The 23,807-nt window shown below is 45.0% G+C and overlaps 1 protein-coding gene across 1 annotated transcript in view; it reads left to right on the top strand.

Annotated features, from left to right (window-relative positions):
- LOC119394618 (glycerol-3-phosphate dehydrogenase, mitochondrial) overlaps positions 1 to 23,807 on the top strand; it is a 53,693-nt gene that overhangs the window by 5,480 nt on the left and 24,406 nt on the right. Inside the window, exon 2 of the mRNA XM_037661936.1 lies at positions 6,032 to 6,164. Coding sequence (XP_037517864.1) covers positions 6,032 to 6,164 — 133 coding nt within the window. The remainder of the gene's footprint in view (positions 1 to 6,031; positions 6,165 to 23,807) is intronic.

The following is a 23,807-nucleotide window of genomic DNA, read 5'->3' as shown; positions in this document are numbered from 1 at the left end:
TCCTGCAGCAAAGACACATCGAATAAAATTTATGATTGCGGAGTAACGGCAGAGGTAACGTCCGTTACTTTTTTTCGGTAACGGTAACGGTAACGCGTTACATTTTTTTGTAGGTAACGTAGGGCGGTAACGCGTTCCTTTTTTTATAGTGTAACGAGTAACGTATTTAGTTACTTTTTTTCGGTAACGCCTACAACACTGCCTACAAGTGACGAAAATGCTGGCCTGTACTCGAGAAACTGGCTTGACGTTCTCTTGTTGTGAAAGCAAATCTACGACAGTGATTATACCGACAGGACGATAACGGGGCACGGCATCCAGACGAAAACAACGTTATCGAGCCAGCTGGACCGCACCCGTGACAGTGAGGCGCACCGTACCTATATATACATCGGGAAGCGATGTATATATATATATATATATATATATATATATATATATATATATATATATATATATATATATATATATATATATATACTTTGCGATACAGAGGCCCTGAAACGCTACCCCCACCCTTTTTTTTCTTTTTTTTGTCGCTTTCAGCGCCGTTCATGCCTCCGTGGTCGCGTGCTCGGCAAGGCACACATATTATGCGAATGCGACTGTATCGTATTTCCAGCCAATTTATATACATAATTAACGAAACCAATGGAAATTAAGGCCAACTCAAAGGACACGTAATTCGAAGGTTGTGGGATCAGATCCCACCGATGGAAAGGGGAGCTTTTCGTTCACTTTAATTTCTTTCAATTTAGGTCAAACTCACTACACTACAGTTAGACATAATGCCCCTGTGCTTTCCTTGGCATAACTGTGTGTTGATTTCATTAGTTATGTCTAGCAAAGAAACGAGCCCCTCAAACAATGGGCCTTTTTCACGGGAGCCTTCTGCGCATGTGCACCGGAAGTGCTACAACGGCGCTACTAGCGGCTAGCGCCCGAAGTATTTTTGGTGACATCCGCCACCGCGAAAGGACGTGCGGGCTCTCCGGCTGTCCGCGTTGGCCGTGTTGGCTGTTGCCGTTCGTGTAGAGTACGTAGCTCATTTGTTTTTTATTTTCTTCGCGATGCTGCAGCGATGTGCTGCCGTAGGCTGCAGCAATAAAAGCGGAAAGCCTGCAAACGTGCGATTTTTTTAGATTTCCTGCCGCGACGCGTCAGGTGACGAGACGCAAGAAATGGGTACAAGCAATCCACCGCGTCAACGCCGACGGATCACCTTGGATCAATGGCATCATTCAGTCGTATATTTTCAAAATGGGTACTGAAATTGCAGGAGGTGCTGACTGAAATAACTAGCTTCCCCACACTTGCTGGAGTGCAACAGCAAATGCCACCTCATTTTAGACGGTACCCGAACACACGCATATTACTTGACACGGCAGAAATCCGCATACAAAAGCCATCAAGCTTAACTGCCCAGAGAAGAACTTTTTTTCATTACAAGTTTGCAAATACGATGAAATGTCTCGTTGGCGCTACACCGGACTGTTATGTAAGCTTTGTGTCACCATTATATGGGAGAGGAACAAGTGACAGAGCTATTGTCCAACAGTCTGCAGTGCTAGATTTATTTGAATCTGGAGATGGCATTATGGTTGACAAGGGGTTCAAGGTAGACGACCTTCTGCCACTCGTTGTTTCTTGCTTGTAGCACCCCGCTTTCATGGAGCACGACGAGGTCGAGGCCGGTAGGTTGGCGCTGTGTCGTACACTCGATGCGGCGGACATACCGTTCCTCTTTAAACATCCAGCCTTTTATTAGCTGGCGATGCGACTCGCCGAAATGATTGTCTATCACGTCGCTCGTCACCTGCGGCACGGACGACACATCGCTGATCCACTGACCTCCGGAGTCGCGAAGTTTCTTCATGTGTTCCGCCGAAAACATGATCCGAATGATGCGCGGAAGCACGCGAAATGTTTACGGAAGTCAAGAAGCTCTACCGCTTAGTGGCAAAAGTATTCCAAAAGGCAGACGCGTGAGACACAGTGAGCTAAGCGAAGACGATACAAGGCGCCGCCGCGCCGATCACGAGAGAAAGAACCATTGCCCGATGGGCTCCCTAAGCCACCAGTCGAGCTTTCGCCTCTCGCCGCTAGAGGCGCTCGTTCAACGTGAAAAAGGTCTATTCCCCTTCTTTCGGACTTCCAGCCATCTTGACAGACTTGAGTGCAAGAATTATAAATTAACTGTTTAAACGTGAAGTCACAGACGACAACCAGAACCATCGAATTTCACAACCTAGAGGGAAATCTGGCGCTAGTGCCTATGCGGGGCTCCTTGAGCGGCGCTTCAACCACCATGGGAATGATGGGAAGTACAGGCTTCGGATCTGCTTCGGACGAACTGCGTCCTTGGGATTCGCGGTGCTTGTTTACCGAGTGTAAAACAAAGTGATACGAAGTTATTTCCAGTGAAAACGAGCTTCATTCTTCCTTACGTAAAACATATTGCAGAAAGTTAGCCTGAGCGTGAGATTGAAGAGAAACCGAAACAAGTTCAACCATCAGGGTATTATCCATTGCTCTGCAATTGTATTCCCGATTTGGCATTACCAAATGATGAATTTTCCTTTTGTTTACAACTAAAAACAAACATGCATGTTTTTCACTCGAAAGAATGCATCATCTGTTATAAAAATTGGGGGACGCTTAAGTTGAACGCGATAGCGATATCCGGCGGCCCCATCCTCATCGTGCTCTGTTTCGCTTGTCATTATGTTCAGTCGCCCAGCCAGGCACACATACACACACACGCACACGCGAAAGGTTTCCGCCCTCTTCAACAGCACTTTTATGACAACAGTGTACCCACTACGTGTGTGTAAGTGAATGCGCGCACTAATGTGTATGCCTTCTGAAATGGGGGGCATGCTTTAAACTAGCAGCAATTACGCACGTGATACTTTTTCGAAGTGGCGATGCACCCACTACGTGTTCGTAAGGGAATACGCGCAGTAATGTGTGTGCCTTTTGTAATGGGTGGCCGGCTTTAAATCACCAACTCGTTATGCAATTCACATGGTGTGACGCCTGATTGCATTGTACGCTTGTACCCCGTTTTACTGCGATATTATCTCGTACTGTGACACCTCCACACAGGACGCTTATGTTTGTGAAGCATGACACTTGATTTCAGTGCAGTTCCAAGCAGTGGCGTAGCTCTATGGTAGAACACCTGCTTGCCACGCAGACGGCCTGGGTTCGATTCTTACTAGAACCGAAGATTTCTTTTATTATTCACTTTATTTGCATCTTTCTCGATTTTTCGGTCACGGACAAGGTGGTGATTTTTCGCTCACAACCGCTGACACCGGAATTTCTGCGAAACGAGCTCTTTAACGCTATCGCATTAAACGTATTTTCTCCTGGGACGCCCGGCGCGTCTCCCCGTGTGCAGAACGATCGTAAGAGCAGCGGTACGTAAAACGCATATCTCGCTCCGCTGCAAAGCTGATTCAGTGGAACATGGCGATACGTTCACTGCGCTTCGTCGTTTTATAGCATTAGCTACTCAGGCCGAGCCGGAGCGGTTTCGCGTGCGCGTACAAGAGCCGTGCTGCGCATGCGCGAGGAGCAGTGATGTCACACAGCTGGCGCACCGGACCAGACACATCCGTGCACTCCGCCGCCGACGCGCTCGACTCGCTGGTCTGCGCAGTCTGCGCATTCCAGAGGATTGACGGCATAGCCGCGGCAGACGGCGCGCGCGCAGCTGTGCGCCTTCGCTGTGCAGTCGCCGTCTGACACTGCTCTGGAGCCGCTTGATAGCGCCTCTGGCTGGCGTTTGCCAGTGTGGTATAGCCATGGAGGAGGAGAGCGCAAATGCTGCTCACCGGCGCAGAAGAGCGGAGTAGCTTGGCAATTAGCGGTTGAGCGTAGGAACAACGAACGGCACAAGGCTAAACGTGCTGCGGAGAAACTGGAGCAAAGGGAGGAATGTCTAGCAAAGCGGCGTCGCCGGGAGGCTGAGCGACGCGCCCGACCATCTCTGCAGCTGCAACATTAAGACGCCGTCAATGACGTCAATGCTGGCCGATCGACTGACTATACGGTGAAACTTAGCGAAAGCGCCAGTGCGACTCGGACCGTCGAGACGGACTTCGTAAACAATCTGTTTGGATATGTGTGCGACGTGTGTGAAAGACTGTGGCAGATGAAAGACTTGACGCCGCTAATCAGCTGAACCTTAGCTAACGCTATGTATATCCTGCCATAGCCGAGCTAAGCCACTGCAAATTTTTTTTTTCAACCAAGTTGACCTCGTGTTGGCAATACGCGCTTATCAAGAAAAAAAAAAGCAAAACGTTCAATCTGTGCAGTCCCCTGCAGTGCCGGGGAGTGGCACACCGGACCCGTGCTCCCCGCCCCATTTTTTTTTTTCTACCGTGGGATATAGAGCACAAAATGACACTTGACCACACTTACCTGCCCGCGCCCCATGTCGGATCAGGGGGTCCTTTACCTGGATATATCTAGGGACGAAAAATATGGTCTTATATTCATGTGCACGACGTGGGGGGAACTGTGGCAGCACGGGCCGTAAGTCTGCGTGGAATGAGGAGGAAAACGCTCGCAGAAATAGAGAACGTACTAGAAATCGCCGCATCTATATCTATACAAGGCTGCAAGAAAGAAAGAGAAAGAGGATGGATGGATGGAAAGAAAGAAAGAAAGAAGAAACAGGATGGATGGATAGATGGAAAGAAAGACAGACAGAAAGAGAATGGATGGATAGATTGCAAGAAAGAAAGAAAGAAAGAAAGAAAGAAAGAAAGAAAGAAAGAGAATGGATGGATAGATGGCAAGAAAGAAAGAAAGAAAGAAAGGAAGAAAGAGGAAGGATAGATAGATGGAAAGACCCAGAAGAGGCAATTTTACATGACGCAAAATACGATCAGTATTTCTCAGCACCCTACAAGAAGAAACGCAACAATGAGGCGGATTATCGCTCGACTCGCAGAATTGCGCTGCGTATCGAACCCAGCTTGTCTGATGCAAGAAACGTGTCCGTGGTGCGAAATAAGAGGGAAAGCTGCAGATACACAACATTACGAAGCTGCAGCAGCTGCTTCGGAGAAAGGTGTTGCGAAGGTTTCGCTACGTGCTAAGGTCATCGGTCCCACGGTTTATCTAGTCTCGTGACCTCCGCCTGCTATACATGCGCAACGGTGTAACATACGCAGTACGCACTCGCGGTGCAAACTTAGCGCGCGCTCCTCGGAGACATTTCGCAAGCCTAACGCGCATGCGTGCACGCTGCGCTGCCGTTTTCTCATCGTCGAGCGGAACTGAGCTTAAGTGATAAAAAGGCTTCGTATTATAACGAAAACATGATACACTGTTGAAGGAAACGATTAATCAACTATTGTTCCCGGCAGTTACAGAGGATAGATTGCGACTCAGCGGTTTAGTGATGAGCTTCTCGTCATTATCTTCATTTCAGCACTGAGCGCAGCATTACAGAGATGCCTATTGTGTAACTATATTGCCATAACATTAGATAACATTTTCCCAAACAATGTTCGTTCTCGACGATCTAGCAATGCATCACAAGCCTTTCTTTCTAGGTGCGTTTCATGATCATAGCAATAATACAAAAAAAAAGTTATTACAAATGCATCCATGAGCTCGTACACCCAGCTACAAAAACTAAAAGGACGTAAGGTTCGCAGAAAAAAAAGTGAGTTCCTTCTCAGCCTGGGATTTAAGAGCTTCATCTTGCAGTTGTTGCGACCTACACAGTTATTCAGTAAATCATAATCGCCCTGCCTTAATAGAGCAGAAGTTAACATTTTCCGTACAGCTGCATGTTCCCTAAACTTTTGTCACCGGCTCTACACTTAGCACTCAGCCAGGCACTTCTGACATCAAGTTTTACAATTTGCAAAATAATAGAACTTAATATTATCGATAGCTGTTCCAGAGCGTTCAGCAAGACTGCAATCCCTAAACAGATAACTACGCGTAAACTTTCCAGCCTTGTGATGTTGACGCTCCCTGATTATCTCTTCCTCGCTTACAGGGACGAGCAGCTTCACAAGCTGCGCACCACGCTAGAGTTCGACATTCTGGTGCTGGGCGGAGGCGCCATCGCCTGTGGCGTGGCACTTGACGCAGCCACCAGGGGGCTCCACGTGGCGCTATGCGACATCGAGGTACTTCATTCATTCATTCATGTTATCATGCCATCGTTGAAGCCTCTAATAAATTGAAAGATCCCCCTTTATCTTACACTTCATATACACAAGTTTGTGCATATACCTAATAAGAACTCATTGTGAGTCTATCGAGGAAAAAAAAAAAAGCAGTCAGACAGCTTCACTGATCCTAGAAAGATACGCGCTCACGCAGTGGACACATGTAGCGGATATCGAAATAGAAAAAAAAAGCCTTTTACAGCTTTAGGAGGTAATACGGATAGTAATTTAGTTGAACTAAGTGATAAACAGGTATCGCATCAACCTTTTTTTCATGTACGTAAATTGTTTTAAAAACAAAGATGGAAGAAAAACCGGTGAAACAGAAAAGGATTAAAACTATTAAAGGGGCCCGCAACACCTTTTACAGCATGGCCAGAAAACGCTGCTGATCGGTAGTCGAGGCTCCTAAGGACACCCGAGCCAAATATTATGGCGCAGAACACGGCCTGCAATTTACAATTAAATCTCAGTCAGCTAGAAAGCGTTCCTTCTTCTCTCGACACATGATGCCGTGAACCCAAATGACCGCGCCGTAAACCCAAAGTCCACAACCATTGGCTGATTTGAGCACCGTGAGCTGCATAGTTACTGCAGCGCCCACGGGATGCCGCCACGTGCCCGCGCGCTCGCTCGCGATTCCGCTGAAAGTAAGCCGCGCTCAAGGGTGCTCAAGGATGGCTCAAGGTCATGACTCGCGCTGACGAAGGGATGCATCTTCTTGCCTCCTTGTCAGGCCCCTCCCTGCGCAGCTTTCTGCACGCTCGCTGGTACGAAAGGAGAGAGAAAGCGTCTGAAGCGTGCAACAAATCCCTGTAACTACGCTCGTACTTGACGGATTATAAGAATTTTTACGGTAGTCACTCGATGATTACTTACGATGAAGCCATTCGATGATTACTTGGAAAAGTGTTGCAGGAACGTATTTGAGACCAGTTGGTAAGACAGTAAAATAAGCAAGCCTATCAAAAGAATTTAGGCCGAGAGAATAGGTGTGCACACGAGTTCAACAGTGAAACGTCTCCAGTCGCGTCACTGTGTAATCTAACCTAATTGCATATCTTTCATTTCATCGCTCTCTTACCTGCTTCTATAGCCTTGACGGGGCGCCCACGCACTATAGTGCACGTAATATCAGCAGACAGTGCACGTACATTGGCATGGGAAAGACGGGATCTTAAATAAACGAGGAATATATTTTCCTGTGTGGACGATCACCCCTGCGGCAGACGGCACAGTATACGGCACCCGGGGGAATCCCGAAAGCCTCCGATTGCATTGGCGACCATCAGGAGAAGCGTTTCACTTCCGGCGATTGTTCTGCGCCCTCTGGCGTCAAACGTCACGCACACGTGCCAGTTGCCCGGAGCGCGAGTTCAGCCACCCGTTCATGCCGAGGTCTTGTAGTGGCACTAAGACAGAACTACATCTATAAACAAACAAGTAGACAAACTAACAAGTGAACAAACAAACGAACATCTGTTAGTTATACGCCTCAGATGAAGTGAAATAAATGAGACGGCACTAACAGGGAGGCAGGCTTCTGGTTTGGTGCCCCGAAGGGAAGGGGACTGGAAGTATAAACAGTAAAACGCTGCGTCCTCGACGGTAGCATTCGACAGGCTTGCCGGTGGTGGACAACAACTTTATTGTCAGCGCCGCCCCGTTGTGTGTGACTTTGTGCAGAAAAGATTTAGTGGGAGAAAGGAAAAAAAAAGCAATATAATGAATCAGAGCAAAGGGGGTGCTAAACGTGCGCAATCTTACTTAGCTGGTCAATAAATACAATGACGAAATAAACAGGAAGAGTAGAGGCAAAAGCAAGCAGACGCAGTGGGAAAAAAAGGGGTGAGGTGGAGGGGGGGGGGGCACTGTTGCCGCTTGTGTGCGTTAAAGCTGTCTTGATAGCGCAGTCTTCTAACGTATTAGAGGACTCACCCGCCATGGTGGTCTAGTGGTTACGGTGCTCGACTGCTGACCCGAAGGTCGCGTGATCGAATCCCGGCCGCGGCGGCCACATTTCGATGGAGGCGAAATGCTAGAGGCCCGTGTACTTAAATTTAGGTGCACGTTAAAGAACACTTTATGGTCGGAAATTTCGGAGCCCTCCACTACGGCGTCCCTCATATTCATGCCGTTGTTTTGGGACGTGAAACCCCAACAGTTATTATATTATAGTATTAAGGGCTCTGATAATAGTCTAATCGAGCTCGGAAAGTTCTAGAGTGTCGACACGAACAAATTGTTTCACGACCGTGTACATAGCGCGGTTATCAAGGACTGTATCAAACAAATAAACAGATCATGTGCACGTTGTTTTTATTGTTTTTTTTTCAATTGACAAAGCGAAACTTCATTACAAGTCAAAACGTTGTATAACACATACCGGTGCAGAAACTTAGTTTCCTTTAGCACTTAGGCCGTTCACAGGCACTCACTGCACATTTGTGCTTCACTTAAACATATCTCACCAGCATTTTCAGCCAAAAATGCGTCGATAAACAACAGAAATGTCATCGGCAGGAAGAAGAGGGAGGGCATTCTGTAGATTACGAATGGAAGTTTTCAATAACCTTTCTTGGAGTCCTCGTAAAACCGTCAGATCGCGCGAAAAGACAGAGAATGCGCCAAGCTAACTGCGTCTAAGACTGGTGCCGCGACAGCGAAGTCTCTTTAAATGTATACATTTAAATGTCAGACTGTGTATTAAGAAGAAGCCGCTGAATACCTACATGTCCTGAAATGTCAACATTGTTTACGGCTTTTCTAAAATTGCATATTGTGAATATTGTACGTGTGGGTTGGAAGGAGCCTTGCCTGGTTCTGTAATGTTGTCAGAGAAAACTAGAAAAACAGAAACAAGTGAGTGGCCGACGACTATTGAGGTAGGTTCAGTAGAACCTGCTAATGCCAACAGTGCGCGCCTTAATTCGCGACAGCCTCCAATGGTGTGGGTGTTTACTTTTACAGGCTGGTTCGGTGAACGCGGCACGCTCAAAAATAGCAGCAGCGCATACACTTAATGTCGCAGTGTCGATACGGCTTTCGTACTGTGTGTGGGCTGCTGTGTGAGCGACCTCGGCTTCTCAGTATTGCCTGCTTGCGCCACGTGGCACATACTGTGGTCTCGCAGAAAAGACATATCGCGGAAAACCAAACAACAACAAACAACTCGTGTGAGCCTAACTTTGCGAGTGCATTCCCGCAATTACAGTCCATATTTATGCACATATCCAGCTTTTGTGGACACATCACAGCCAGCGCCCCTGGCGGCCCCGGCGCGAAGCTAGCGCGTTTTCAATGGAACTGGCGAGTTTTTCCCGAATAATTAAGTGTAGAGGGTGAATGTTGAAAAACGCAGACCACAGAGCGCTTCTGGGAACCTAAACGCACGAGAGGACTACAGCGATCATGTTGCAGTAAGCTTCAATTTTGTTCCCAGAGCAGTTCAAGATTGTACAATGGGAGTCTATGGAAACGGCGAAAAATGTGGCCTGTTTTTCGAGACAAAAGCGGTCACTGTCGTAAAACTAAGCAAGTTATGTTAATGGTCAGGAAATCACATGTAGCCCTGACACTCAGCTTTCGTTTGAAGCCATTCTCAACTTTTCGCAATTGGCATAACATTGTTCCCTAAGGCGTTTTTTGAACCGCGGTCGTTCAAAGGTTTGTGGTAAATTGATAAACCCTTGCTTACCACAGGCGACAAAGCAACCACCGTGGCCGAGCGAGCTAATCGCTCAAGTTCAGAGCGCGGCATCACCGCGCCGTCATCGGTTCGATTCCTGGCGATGGATCAGGATTTTTTTTTTTCAGCCCGCGACTTAGTTCCACAGCTTCGCACAGGATGTCGCCGCCGAAACAAAAAAGAGCTTTCGTTTCGGTTTCGGTTCTTCACTGTAACCTTGAGCTGCCGGTTTTTTTTTTTCTTTATTATATGTCTTTCTTAGTGCATGTTTAAACACTCCACGCGTATCACATCGTTCAGATCTACATTTGTAATTCTTACTTCTTCTTACTTCTACATTTCTAATTCTTATAAACGTCCTAAGGAACAGAACGCCCGATCAAGTTATGGTGAACAAAGCTCTTTCGAACTTTTGCACGCGTATTGTGGTAGAAACTTATTTCTCCCTTCTAATGATGTCGTTACGATCTTCTCAGGTACCTACAATTCAGCAACGTAAAGGAAGCGAACTAACCATATACAAGCGAGGCATACTAAGTAAATGACAATGTTAGACGTTTTTGCAGTTACTTTTTACTTTAGGGCTAACGCAAGTGTCCGTCGTAATCTTAACGAACGAAGGGGAATTTTTCGAGGGGTTCTTTTTTTGTTAGACACTACTAATGAAACCAACAGATAATTAAGCCAATCGAAGAATCATCATCATCATCATCAGCCTGTCTACGCCCACTGCAGGGCAAAGCCCTCTCCCATGTTCCGCCAATCAACCCGGTCCTGTGCTTTCTGCTGCCACATTATACCTGCAAACTTCTTAATCTCATCTACCCACCTAATTTTCTGTCTCCCCCTCACGCGTTTGCCAAGAAGAGAGCAGAGTGGGTCAGGGAACAAACGGGGGTTAAGGACATCATAGTTGAAATCAAGAAGAAGAAATGGATATGGGCCGGGCACGTAACACGTCGGCAGGATAACCGGTGGTCATTAAGGGTAACTGACTGGATCCCAAGAGAATCAAAGAATAGGAAAGATTATTTGTTCTTTTTCAAACAGCAGTGCAATGATTTCGCCCTAACTTAAATGAAATCAAAATCGCTATCTCGACAAGCATCAGCGGACGGCTCATATACCCTTCTACATTCTGCGCTCTCAACTCGAAGAGACTGTGCCAAATCCCATTTCCCATCTGGAGAGGCTGTGTTCTCTTACAGCACCATTTTGTAGAGTTACACGAGACTGGATCTAGAAGAGTTAGCTGCCAGCTTTACTTCATTTGTTGCTATCGCACTCATTGCATCGTCCTTGCGGTGAAACTGGGATTTTTATTCATCTCTTGTCATCTCTATCGCCCTACGTGAACAGAAAAAAACCAGAATGCCTTCTCCTTTAACATCACAAAGCACTGTGCGCTGCATCGGATAGGTCCGTGTGATATGACGTGTGTGGATCAAAGCTTTTGGGAAGTCCAGGGACTGGTGCTCCCAGTTACAAAACGAAAATCCTGTGATTCGGCAGCTTTTCGCACGCACTCGCAGCCCACCTCAACGTACCGCAATAAGATGCCGTTTTAAACATCTGTAAATGAAAATGTGCGCAGCATGTACTGGTTTCGCAGGGCTGGAACTGAAAGCGGAGCTAGCGTTCAACCTAGCTTCTTCTAAGGTTTTGCTAGTAATACCAACCTATTGCTAGAGGTGGAAAGTTTTTGCTAGTATAGTATCAGAGGATATGGCTAGGCTTGGATAACCTATTCTTCTCAGGTTTCGGTCGGTTCCCCAGACTACGCACTTGTTGCGTGGTTCTGAAGGGGAAATGTCGCGTCACTAGTAGTTACGTGATGGGATTTTAGTCACGTGAGAGAGAAAGTACATGTTTATTAGAGTCCAGTGCAGACGCTGAGGTTGCCCCGCGCCATCCGGTTGTTCCGAAGTTTTTGGCGCCAACACGTCACGTCAATATAATGTGACGTTACGTGACGTTACCGGATTTTAGTGGCGAGACTAATTACGTGATTTTACGCGATTTTTAGTCACGTGGCTAGTTGTTACGTGATTGTAGTCACATAAGTAGATGTGCGATGTTACGTGATCTTGGTCACGCGACAATTGCAGGCCTGGTGTACAAAAAATTGTAGTCGCAGGAAACAACAACCCATCATCGATATCACATATATTTTACGATCACGAGAAATTCCCTTTCGTTGCTCGAAAGAGCAAGCGAAGCTGCACTCGTGCACTTTTTATCACGTTTCAAAATTTTTTGGGCTTCTACGATTTTTTCTGGAATTTTTTGTATGCTTCATTTGCTCTATTCTTTTTTCTTTCCTGGCAAACAGCGCATATATATTGCTGTAAGTTTGAAAATATAGTCAGTTGTAAGATCAGCGCTGTGTGTGTTTTCCAATGTCGTCCTCGTTCCTTGCGCTGTGAAACATCGAATTATGGTATAGAGGGCATTTTTGCAAACAGAAAGCAGCTGTTTTCACTTTTGCATTCCGTTACTGCTCTTTGGAAGGAGCGTTGCAAGGAGAGTTTGACCGTAGTATCTTAATAATAGCTATCGTATCACGGTCTAGCCGCCGCGCGCTGTGGCTGAATGGTTTGATCATCCGTGCTGGCTGTTTGCGCGCAATCGCTGGGGCCTGGGTTCGAATCCCAATGAGGTTTTTTCTTCTTTTTTTGCCTCTCTCAGAATTGCTTATGTTTGCCGCGGTGGTACAGCAGTTACGGTGCTCGGCTGCTGACCCAAAGGGCACAGGTTTGACGACGGCTCCAGCATTTTTGAACACGGCGAAAATGCTAGAGGCTCGTGTACTTGGTTTTAGATACACGTTACGAACCTGAAGTGGTCGAAATTTCCGCATCCCTCCTCTACGGCACGCCTCATAAACATATTATGGTTTGGGCACGTAGAACTCCAGCAATTATTATTACTAGTACAACGCTGCTGAAGATTTAGTTGCTTGTTTTTTCGCTGGAGCATCGCACCCAAGATATTTGCTGCAGTTTCGGTTTCGCTTTTTGAAATGGAGCAAGTAAGCTTCTAATGTTTCATTTTTTATTACCACGCAACCCATTAATTAATAACGAAGAAAAGGAACCCAGATTTTAGTTACCTCAACCATAGAAGGCAATACAAAACGAAACCAAGGCAAGCATGAGGGCAGCCATTGATAATATAATGACGCGTTTTAAAGAAGTACTCTACTATTACAGACGACGCAGAAACGTAACCAGTAATAGTAGATCCAACGCAAAGCTTGTATTGTTGAATCGTTGCCTTTTTTCTAGGGGAGCAGCGTTCTCTGCTTCTGCAAGTGGTGCTGCTCTTTTGCATTACACTTACTTCCCCTCCGAAAAAGAGCCATCCTGGCTAATTACGGACAGCTGCACAGTGACAGTGAGGCTTTAGCAGGTTCATATGAACAATCTCATGCCTCGACATTGTTTGATTACAATAAGTCTCAAGCGGCTTGACGGCGTATATGAAGTACGAGGCTTGCTAGACCACACAGTACGGACCGTGGTACTTCGGAAGGAATTTCGTAGACCGACCGGGGCCACCTAGGAGTCCAGAGGAAAGGCCCGTAGCTAGGGGGTATGCCCCAAGGGCCCGCCTCACCTCCCAAAAGTTTGACGGAGGCGGTGTTTTACCGACAAGAATAATGAGAATACGTGTTTGTTTCAAACTGTCAAGGCCTTCAGCAAGTCCCCCCCCCCCTCCCCTCGCTGACTGGCGCAGGCCGGCGGCGGGGACCGGTGTGCACGGGCATGGAACAGACGGCGAAACGGTAGGCAAGCAGACTCGGAAGCGAACGTGGCCGCGCGCGCCGTTGCCATAACAACGACGGAGAGATCTTCAACCGGCTGCTTTGCTGCTGGCTTGCGTTTCCTTTCTTGAATTCTCGGCACTCGCCAATTTCCTATGAAGAATGCTGTCTCACGCTCATAACGTGCATGCCATTTCTGACCTGGAAGTGCCGGGCGCGCGGCGATAATGCAATCGAGAGGCATGCACGCTATCAGGACTGTTTTTGTGAGGCGAAACGAGACCCTTTCAACACGTTCTTTAGTGTACGCTGCTTTCCTGAAAAGCATAGGTAATTTCATAGGGAATATTAGCCGATTACACACTGGCTTTGTTGCCGCAACGCCACTTCACGCCGTTGAAAGAATAATAAGAGGGAGTAAATAAGAGGGAAGTCCAGGCGTGGACACATGCATGTTGTCTTTACTGATCACTTTCCCTTAACAGGTACCCATGTTAGCAGCAATGTACAACAGAGTGAATGAAAACAGCGAGGAAGAAGACTTCAAAACTAACAAGCGCTATTCGCTTTACAGTTCTGCTTATCGATTCAATGAGCCAAGTATTCGACGCTCACTAGATTGCCCTTCGCACTGTGTTCCCGAGCCAAGCCTAATTACGGTTCATCAAACTAATGAACAGATCAAGCTCGCCTTGCTTGTTCAATATCTGGGGTTTAACGTCCCAAAACCACGATATGATTATGAGAGACGCCGTAGTGGAGGGCTCCGGAAATTTCGACCACCTGGGGTTCTTTAACGTGCACCTAAATCTAAGTACACGGGCCTCAAACATTTTCGCCTCCATCGAAAATGCAGCCGCCGCGGCTTGCCTTGCTTGTTCGCTTCAGGTTTATGACTAAAGTGTCGGTAATGCACTATATTATATATATATATATATATATATATATATATATATATATATATATATATATATATATATTGTAGAGAAGCCTTGGGACATGGTAATGGGTTACCCTCTCCAGCGCCTTCTAGCGGGTCGTCCTCTTTGGTTGCTTGAAAAAAGAACGCCGCTCGCGCAGGGAGTTCGTGCCTTGCCGTGACTGTCGCCATTACTCATTGTCATTGAGTGCTGTCTATTAAACACCTTAACAATTTGGTGGAGAGTGCACTGCTCCCATTCAATGCCCCTGGAGCTCCGATCCCGTACCCTGCCATCTACCATGCCTCAAGACGCCGCCCAGCAAACGCCTCCTCTCGCAACGAGCACATGTCCCGGTGACCCTCGTATACGCGATCCACCTATCTTCACTGGCGCCGATAGCGCCGACGTGGAGGACTGGCTCGCAATTTACGAGCGCGTCAGCATCCCCAACAAATGGGACGAAGAAGGCAAGTTAAGCAACTTGGTGTTCTACCTCGCGGGCGTAGCAAGCTTGTGGTACAACAACCACGCGTCCGACTTTGCGACTTGGTCCGATTTCAAGACCGCCGTCATCAGCGTTTTTGGCCGCCCTGCAGTTCGTAAGCTGCAAGCAGAACAGCGCTTACGCGAACGAGCTCAGCAGGCCGGCGAATCTTTCACCAGTTATATCGAAGACGTCCTGGACTTCCTGGAATTGTTAAGGTGTTTAATAGACAGCACTCAATGACAATGAGTAATGGCGACAGTCACGGCAAGGCACGAACTCCCTGCGCGAGCGGCGTTCTTTTTTCAAGCAACCAAAGAGGACGACCCGCTAGAAGGCGCTGGAGAGGGTAACCCATTACCATGTCCCAAGGCTTCTCTACAATATATATATATACAGGGTGTCCCAGCTGTCTTTAGCCAAGGGTTAAAAAATACAATATTAGAGGCAGGCGAGTGAATCAGTTGCAAATTGCTGACAGCCACCTTGCGCACTACAGACAATTTTTTGTTTTGTAATTAACTAATTTGTTAATTAGGACGATTTAACTAAATTGCTAAATAATGAGTTTAGGCGAGAAATGCTGCTTGCAAACTTCGAGAGCGTCTTCAGAAACCCCAATTGCCTTATTTGCGATAAAGAAGTCTCACGTATACCATTTTTTCCAAGCTTCAAAGAAAGTCCGCGAAATACAAAAAGAACCACGTGACCAGTGCGCGCGCGCGCCGCGAGTATGCTGCCCTCAGCCGTGGTTTGAGCGAACGAAATCAGCTGCGGCCGCGACTCGCCGGCTCCGTTGCAGCGGTAGGCCGATACGTGGGCGGTGGTTCCTTGGCCCGTTGCCAGCCAGTTGGCGCGCGTGACGATGCAAGTTGCAGCAAGCGCGGGCCAAGAAACGACCTTTAACTTATCGGCCTACCGCTGCAACGGAGACAGCGAGTCGCGGCCGCAGCTGATTTCGTTCGCTCAAACCACGGCTGAGGGCAGCATACTCGCGGCGCGCGCGCGCACTGGTCACGTGGTTCTTTTTGTATTTCGCGGACTTTCTTTGAAGCTTGGAAAAAATGGTATACGTGAGACTTCTTTATCGCAAATAAGGCAATTGGGGTTTCTGAAGACGCTCTCGAAGTTTGCAAGCAGCATTTCTCGCCTAAACTCATTATTTAGCAATTTAGTTAAATCGTCCTAATTAACAAATTAGTTAATTACAAAACAAAAATTTGTCTGTAGTGCGCAAGGTGGCTGTCAGCAATTTGCGACTGATTTCACTCGCCTGCCTCTAATATAGTATTTTTTATCTCTTGGCTAAAGATGGCTGGGACACCCGGTATATAATAATAATAATATATATATATATATATATATATATATATATATATATATATATATATATATATATATATATATATATATATATATATATATATATATATATATATATATATATATATATATTCTGATGAAGCTCGGATTACGAGCGAAACGTTAATAAAGTTGCTTCGCACGCGCGTCTGTTTGATGTTTCTGTGAATATTTCATCGGACCTAGAAACCCTTTGTTGTTTTGATATATATATATATATATATATATATATATATATATATATATATAATAAGGAATGACGAAAGAAACTACGACTTTCGTTGGTTTGGCACTGTATATTTTCACTAACGTTTCGTCTGCTGGACCAGACTTTGTCAAAAGTCTGTGACAAAGTCTGGTCCACCAGACGAAACGTTAGTGAAAATATACAGTGCCAAACCAACGCAAGTCGTAGTTTCTTGCGTCATTCCTTATTCTATCGGGGTCCGCGTGATTATTTTCCCACTAATATATATATATATATATATATATATATATATATATATATATATATATATATATATATATATATATATATATATATATATATATATATATGTGTAAGTGTGCTCTGTGCTCCTTCATTTCTTCAACTACATGTGCATCGGACCTTCAGAACTTTCTTTTGTATTATATATATATATATATATATATATATATATATATATATATATATATATATATATATATATATATATATAATATGCACACGCTGCTCCTGAGATCATCACGGTCTTTTGTGCCTCTGTGCTCATTAAACACCCCCACCGTTGCTGTCCGCGCAACAATATATATATATATATATATATATATATATATATATATATATATATATATTTATATATATATATGTGTGTGTGTGTGTGTGTGTGTGTGTGTGTGTGTGTGTGTGTGTGTGTGTGTGTGTGTGTGTGTATATATATAGAGAATGCCTTGCGGGTAGCACTCACTAAAAAAAGAAAAGATGCCTTTACTAACGTTTCAGCCGTGACACCGCCTACGTAGGTCAGTGTCTTGCGAAGCCCATGCCACAGCCCAAATGTTATGGAATGCATTTTTCCCGGTTTTTGATGTGTGCTACCTGGAAGTTCATTCAATGTAGAAAGCGCCGCGCGCATGCGCCGTTGCTCGACATGCGTTCACTATAGTAGTCGCGAAGGCAACGCCACCTCTCAACGTCAACTCCTTTTACTCTTTTATAAGCACAGAATAAATCGAGAACGCCGAATAACGTGCAGATTAATTTTAAACGCATTTTTTTCTTTAGTTAATATCAGCGTACTGCGTACAGCATTCTGCACATCTCATTCGTGCACTATGAAGTCTTGCCCGTCAGGCAACGCGACATGCCGTTGTGATTTTCAAAGCGCAATTCAACAATACACTCAGAAAAAAAGGTCGGCATATTCACTAACTAAATACTAACAGTTTACATGTCACAGAATACACTAGCCTCTTAGTAGTAAAATGCAGGTTAGTGGAACTTGCTACCTAGTTATTGAGTGAATAGTACTAGCTCGAATGGCTAGTTCATTACTAAGTTCTTAGTAACTGCACTAGCAACTTACTAAGCGTATTAACTCTACTACATTTAGCCAATTAGAGGTTTACGCCTATTTTGTTTATATGTGCGTGTGCATTGCCATATCAAGATGATTCTATTACAAAAGTACCTAAAGGATTAAAAAAAACGAAGTGGCATTGTCCTCGTACATTAACTAATGGCCGCTAATTACTTCATGTGGTTAGCACAGTAAGCACACATCACAGCAACATACATAGATGCATGAATTGATCACGAATGAGAACACACGAAAGCGCACACACAGAATAGCAAGACTTTTACGTAGCGGATATCTACTCTAGCAGCGGCTTGAAGACTATTTATGCTCCTACTTTGGGATAGCACACCGTGTACTGGTTAGCAACCATAGAATTTAGAAGAATAATTGATGTCTTCTAGACATTATCGTGTGCCCTTATATTTGCTTATATGCGTGCCATCACGTAGCACGAAACTTTAATTCCAAGGTAATCAATGAAATTAAAGTTCGTTTAAATTTTGCTAAAGACCGTCACGATTACGGCAAAGTATACTGCGCATCTACGAAAGATCTGGCAACGTGGGTGGCTAGTAGTTACTTAGTTAAAAACACCAAGTAAACTTTCTGGTTAGTGAAGGCAGCACTTTACGACCTTTACTAACTGCTGGCTAGTAAACAGATTTCGCGAAGCTAGTAAAATACGCTCGAAACTACTAAATGCATGCATTTACTAAACATTTACTAACTTTTTTCTAAGAGTGTACAAATCCTAATCATATGGTGAAAAAAAAGCTCACTGTAAAAAAAGATCACTGTATTTCACAGCCAGGGTATTGTGACACATTTCGGTCGGTTGTCAGTCCCTTTAAGAAAGCACATCGCGAATATATATAGTGATAGACTAAGTATTTAATCTAAAAAGGCGTGACCTCACTCATGCTCACCTCATGTTCCACGATCCCAAATATTTGTCCATAAGTAAATATTGAGAAGGTTATTGTGTATACATATTTGAACTTTCTCACTATCAAGGAGGTGATTTTCGCGTCACTACAAAATCTGCCCTAAATGGTGGCTCTGCGCCATTTAGGGCAGATTTAGGGCCTAATCTAAAAAAAAAATAACATGTTATCAGATTGACAGGAATTCAATTCTTTGACCTATTTCCACTCAGACAAAGCTGAGAGGGAATACCATGTCTAGAGGGTGTTTTCTGAAACGCGTCCATATATGATAGCACTGTGCTATCGATGCGGATTAGCCAGATTTCACACCTGTGTGCAGATATCCCTATTATTAAAGTCGAGGCTACATGCCAGTTATCGTGTCTTCTGAAATATTATTAATTTTTCTTAGTCGCTTTCGCGCGTATTTCTACTGCAACTCTTATGTTGCAGTAAAATTTAATATTGAGGTATATATTTCTTACTATCTATTTTACTATGATTTCCTTATCTACAATAGAGACAAAACTACCCGACACAGTGGAAGGGACTTTCAAGGTGGGCCTACACGTTTGAGCCAAAAAAGAATCCCAACCAGGAATGTCTTCGCAGCTTTGACATTCCTATCAAGCCAGAAGATTCCAGGATTCAATACGTGGCTGATATTTTGCATCATGAAGAACAAAAAAAAAAGCTCCGGTTTTGAAGACCTTCGAGCGGAGCTGTAATCATTCGATTCGACATGAGTCATTTTCCGTTGGGCTTTCAGAGGAAGAAGACTACTGCTTGAAAAGCAGTAGATATTAAGGGAAAAAGCAGATTTCGCTAGGCTTTATTTGGCTGAAGACTGGTATTTTTCAGTCATTGCTACGAGCGAAAAACTACTAACATAATTCCTGTGCGCATAAACACCATTGTTCTCTTAAGGGAACCTCCTGGAAAGAAAGGCTTAAGATTTCCTTTGGAACGCCTGCACATCTTCGTGGCCACAGAAGGAGCTCCACTCACAAGTGAAGAAATTTTCATATGCTGGGTGAATGAAAGAAGGGGGAATTAAAGGGTTCGCTTTTCTCTGATGTGTCTTGTGACCCGTTGTTGAGCAAGTCAAATGCATTTTGTATTCTACATCAGGAGTGATACAGAATAAAGAAGTGATTTTGAGGGATTGTAGGAATAGTTACCATTTTATGTTGCATTAACAATCGTTGTTGTCAGCGCAAAAACGCCAAAATTCGCTGTTCTGAATTTCTTTGTGCTGATCAAAGTGGGCGATTGGGCCAGTAGGTGATTCATGATCGACTTTGTGCTTGCTGTAGTGCAAAGTTGAAAGAGGCTGCGCCTACAGAATATGAAAGGAGAGCTTCAGGAGAACTTCCTGCCCATTAGAGTAACGTATTGGTGTATCTGCGCCAACAGGATTCAAGACAATCACCTCGAGCATATGAGTCAGTCGACCGTGAGAAAAAAAATGGAGAAAAAAGAAAGAAAAAGAAGAAATGTAATTAGGATAGATAAGTGCCTATTTTAGCGGGATAGACGGCAGATCTAGAGATTATTACACAACACGTCAGTCGTATATGTTCTAGTATACGTTCATTGCTAACAAAAAAACTTACGAAGTTCACATTTTCCGGTGTTCAAGATCATCTTTCAACGACTGTCTCATTTTTGCACACCCGCTTAGACGGCGCCAAACTTGCGGTGGCAGCCACATTTCAATAAGAACTAAATGAAAACAAATAAAAACTATCTTTAACTTCCTTTTTTTTACTCTCATTCCTAGCGTTCTCAAACTTATCCAGTTCTAATTTGAGGTAACTCAAGGAGCAAACGGGCATCACCCAAGTGGTAGACCAAAGGAAATTCGGTTTATTATGCAACCACAATATACTGTTCGTACCCAAACATAATGGTTCCCGCTAGCTGAAAAAAGAAACTCGGAAAGCAGCATGCTGCTCCAATATCCCACCGGTACGGCAGCGCAAGAAACTAAACAAACAAACAAACAAGTAAAAACACGATTCTCTTCATGCATCGTGGGCGCGTCTATAACGGCCAGACATTTGGCATGGCACGTCTAGAAAAACTGCCAATTCATTGCCAGTCGTCGCCGTCGAGATAACGCCGACAAACAGCGCTCTCTTTTCTGCGCACCAAGGTGAAGCAACAGTCTCGGGGCGTACGTACTGTTCCTTTTGATTCTCTTTTATTTAGTGCCGCGTCACTGCATACGTCTTGGCGGGACTTTTGAATTCTTTAAGGTCGATACGCCACGTGGTGTCGTTCACGCGAACTAGGCCGCTGGTGTCCAGAAAAGCTGCATATGTCTCCCACTTTCCACTTTCACTTGGAGCGCGCGTCATCGAAGGCTGGCTTCTGGGGAACGGGACTCTATTTATATATGTTTTAGTATACTGCAGCGAAAAAAATTATACATAAAACGCTCCTATACACCAAAGCCTTGGAGGTAAAAAGACCAATTCACTCTAGCTCAAATGGTATCTAATCTACAGAAACGCCGATGCTCTTACTGTGGATCATCCTAAGGGGAAAAAAAGCTGCCACTGAGAGAGCTGTGTAAGCGCCGGCTACGTACTTCAGTGAAATGTATTTGGGCAGACTGACGTTACAGAAGTATATAAATACCTGCAAGAACCCCCCCCCCCCCCTTTTTTTCTTTCTTTTCACCTGCTTGTAAAACTTGTGTTCCTACCTTTTCGCAAAATACGGCGTTCACGAAGTTTGCGATCGATATTCACGATAGATGCATGCAGTGGACGAGAAGGCACACGTGATGCTGCCGGTTGTTTCAAAAGGTTGTTATATAGTAGCTTGCTTCGCCATATCATATCAAAAGTCACATACTATAGTGTCGCAAAGAATGCAACAAGACGGCCTATTATATTGCAGGTTAGGCTTGTGCACTTAAGTAGCGCATTGCACTATGTCATCGATCGACAGCCTATTGGGAGAAAGCGGGGAATAGTCAAGAAGGGCCCTTGTATTGTGCTCGCACACAAAGCGCCAGAAACGGGGGCACCGGCAGGGATAGGCGGACCGGTGTTTCCGGTTACCTACACGGCAGCGAATTCTTCATAAATCTCTACGTAAAAAAAAAAACGGAGAACTGGATGGCGAGAAAAATCAAGCTGTATCTTGGTTGGCGCGAGCATAAAAAAAGCTTTTATTCACAGCAGACACTTCGAAAGGCCTGTTTCGTCTCTAAATATAGTTCGTATCGATCACAACCAGCTATAAAACCTTCCCCTATACGTTTATACGAGCAGTAGGGTATCGAATTTCGTTTTTATGCCCCCTCCCTTGCCTAAATCGATACTCTAGTCATCTAAGGACTTTAACAAGTGAAAAATATCCTACTGCTAAGGAGACTCGCAAACTTCAGGTCGATATTCGTAACCTATATTTCGTACGAGCATACATTTATCAGAAGCCGATCAGCCAAATGTGACCATAGTCTGAGTTTATGGCCGTAGTGACACGTTGAGGGGGGATAAACATATGAGTTTTAAATTGCCACTTTTTCGAATATACGAAAATTGCTTTCGAAACTAGCCGACCAGTACATTCGTATAACGCTCAGGTTTTTATTTCTCTTTGCATTAGAACAACAGCGGAAGTGTCAGAAACAGCCGCGCTAACCTGGACAACAGGGGAGAGAAACGAACGTGAGAAATGTCGACTATGACGTTGACCCTAAACGGAGCCCGCATGAAAATTTATTTTGAAATATAAAGGCCGACGATTTTCATGCGTCCTTTTCTTGAGGCCACAACGTGTTCCAATCAATTTCACAAGAACCACTTTCCATATACCTTCCCTCTGCCCTATAAAAAAAATTATATCGCAACTTTACGTTCTTTGTCCTTGCAGGCTTTTCATGTCAAATTCACTCCAAAAGGAAGGATGATTATCAGAAAGACGCGATATCTTAGCCCTCCCTTTCGCTGTAGACCGTCACCGATAATTGGACGGGAAACGGTATACCCTACAGTTCGCCATCTCTCCCTTTATTTCATTTAAATCACGGACATGTTATCATTATTAAGAAACTCTCCGCAGTTTCTTCGCATTGCACGGTTGGGGTTTCATCTCTTGCAGCACTTTAGAAGATGTCGCTCTACTCTTATGTAACCTAACCAACGTTTCCCGAAGAACGCAGCCGAGACACAAATCAGAAAAGGCAAACGGTATCTCGTGAAAAGTAACTTTTGCGTTTCGGAGAGCTCAGGCGCCGTCCGTAGAGAGCAATCCAACCTAATTTAATTTTTCTTTCCTCGTCTTCTCCTCGTTAGAATAGCTATATTTGCTTGAAACGTATATCCACTTTGAGACGTTGGGAAAACCTAACGCACGTTTAGTGTGTTTTTTTTTTTTGCGCTTTCTTCCCAATCTTATAGTGCTCGGCTTCTGATCCGAAGGTCGCGGGATTGAATCCCGGCCGCGGTGGCCACAGTTCGATGGAAGCGAAACGCTATATGCCCGCGGGTGTCTCTTGAATTAGGTGCACGTTAAAGAACTCCAGGTGGTCGAAATTTCCGGGGCCCTCCAATACGGCGTCTCTCATAATCAAATCGTGGTTTTGGGACGTAAACCCCGAACAATTTTATACATTTCTTCCCAATCAATACATTTCAGCGCGCGCAGATATCTGTGCACGCCGGTTAATATGAACAGAAACGGCGCAGGCGCCGGCGAAATCAAGTTCAGAATAACAAACAGCTGAGCTAGTTGGTACGTATTCAATCAAGTAGCCTCGGCTGTCGCTTCGTCGATTTCCTCATCGAACATTGCGCCATAGGTCGCACTTGTATAGGCCTGGCCTGCAAGCGCCGGTCATAAAAGGCCGTAAAGGCGCCGTTGATGCCACTC

This window comes from Rhipicephalus sanguineus, chromosome 5 (genome assembly GCF_013339695.2).
Source record: "Rhipicephalus sanguineus isolate Rsan-2018 chromosome 5, BIME_Rsan_1.4, whole genome shotgun sequence".
In the NCBI taxonomy this organism is placed as follows: Eukaryota; Metazoa; Arthropoda; class Arachnida; order Ixodida; family Ixodidae; genus Rhipicephalus; species Rhipicephalus sanguineus.
The sequence above is the reverse complement of the archived record's forward strand: the minus strand, read 5'-3'. Positions and strand labels throughout refer to the sequence as shown.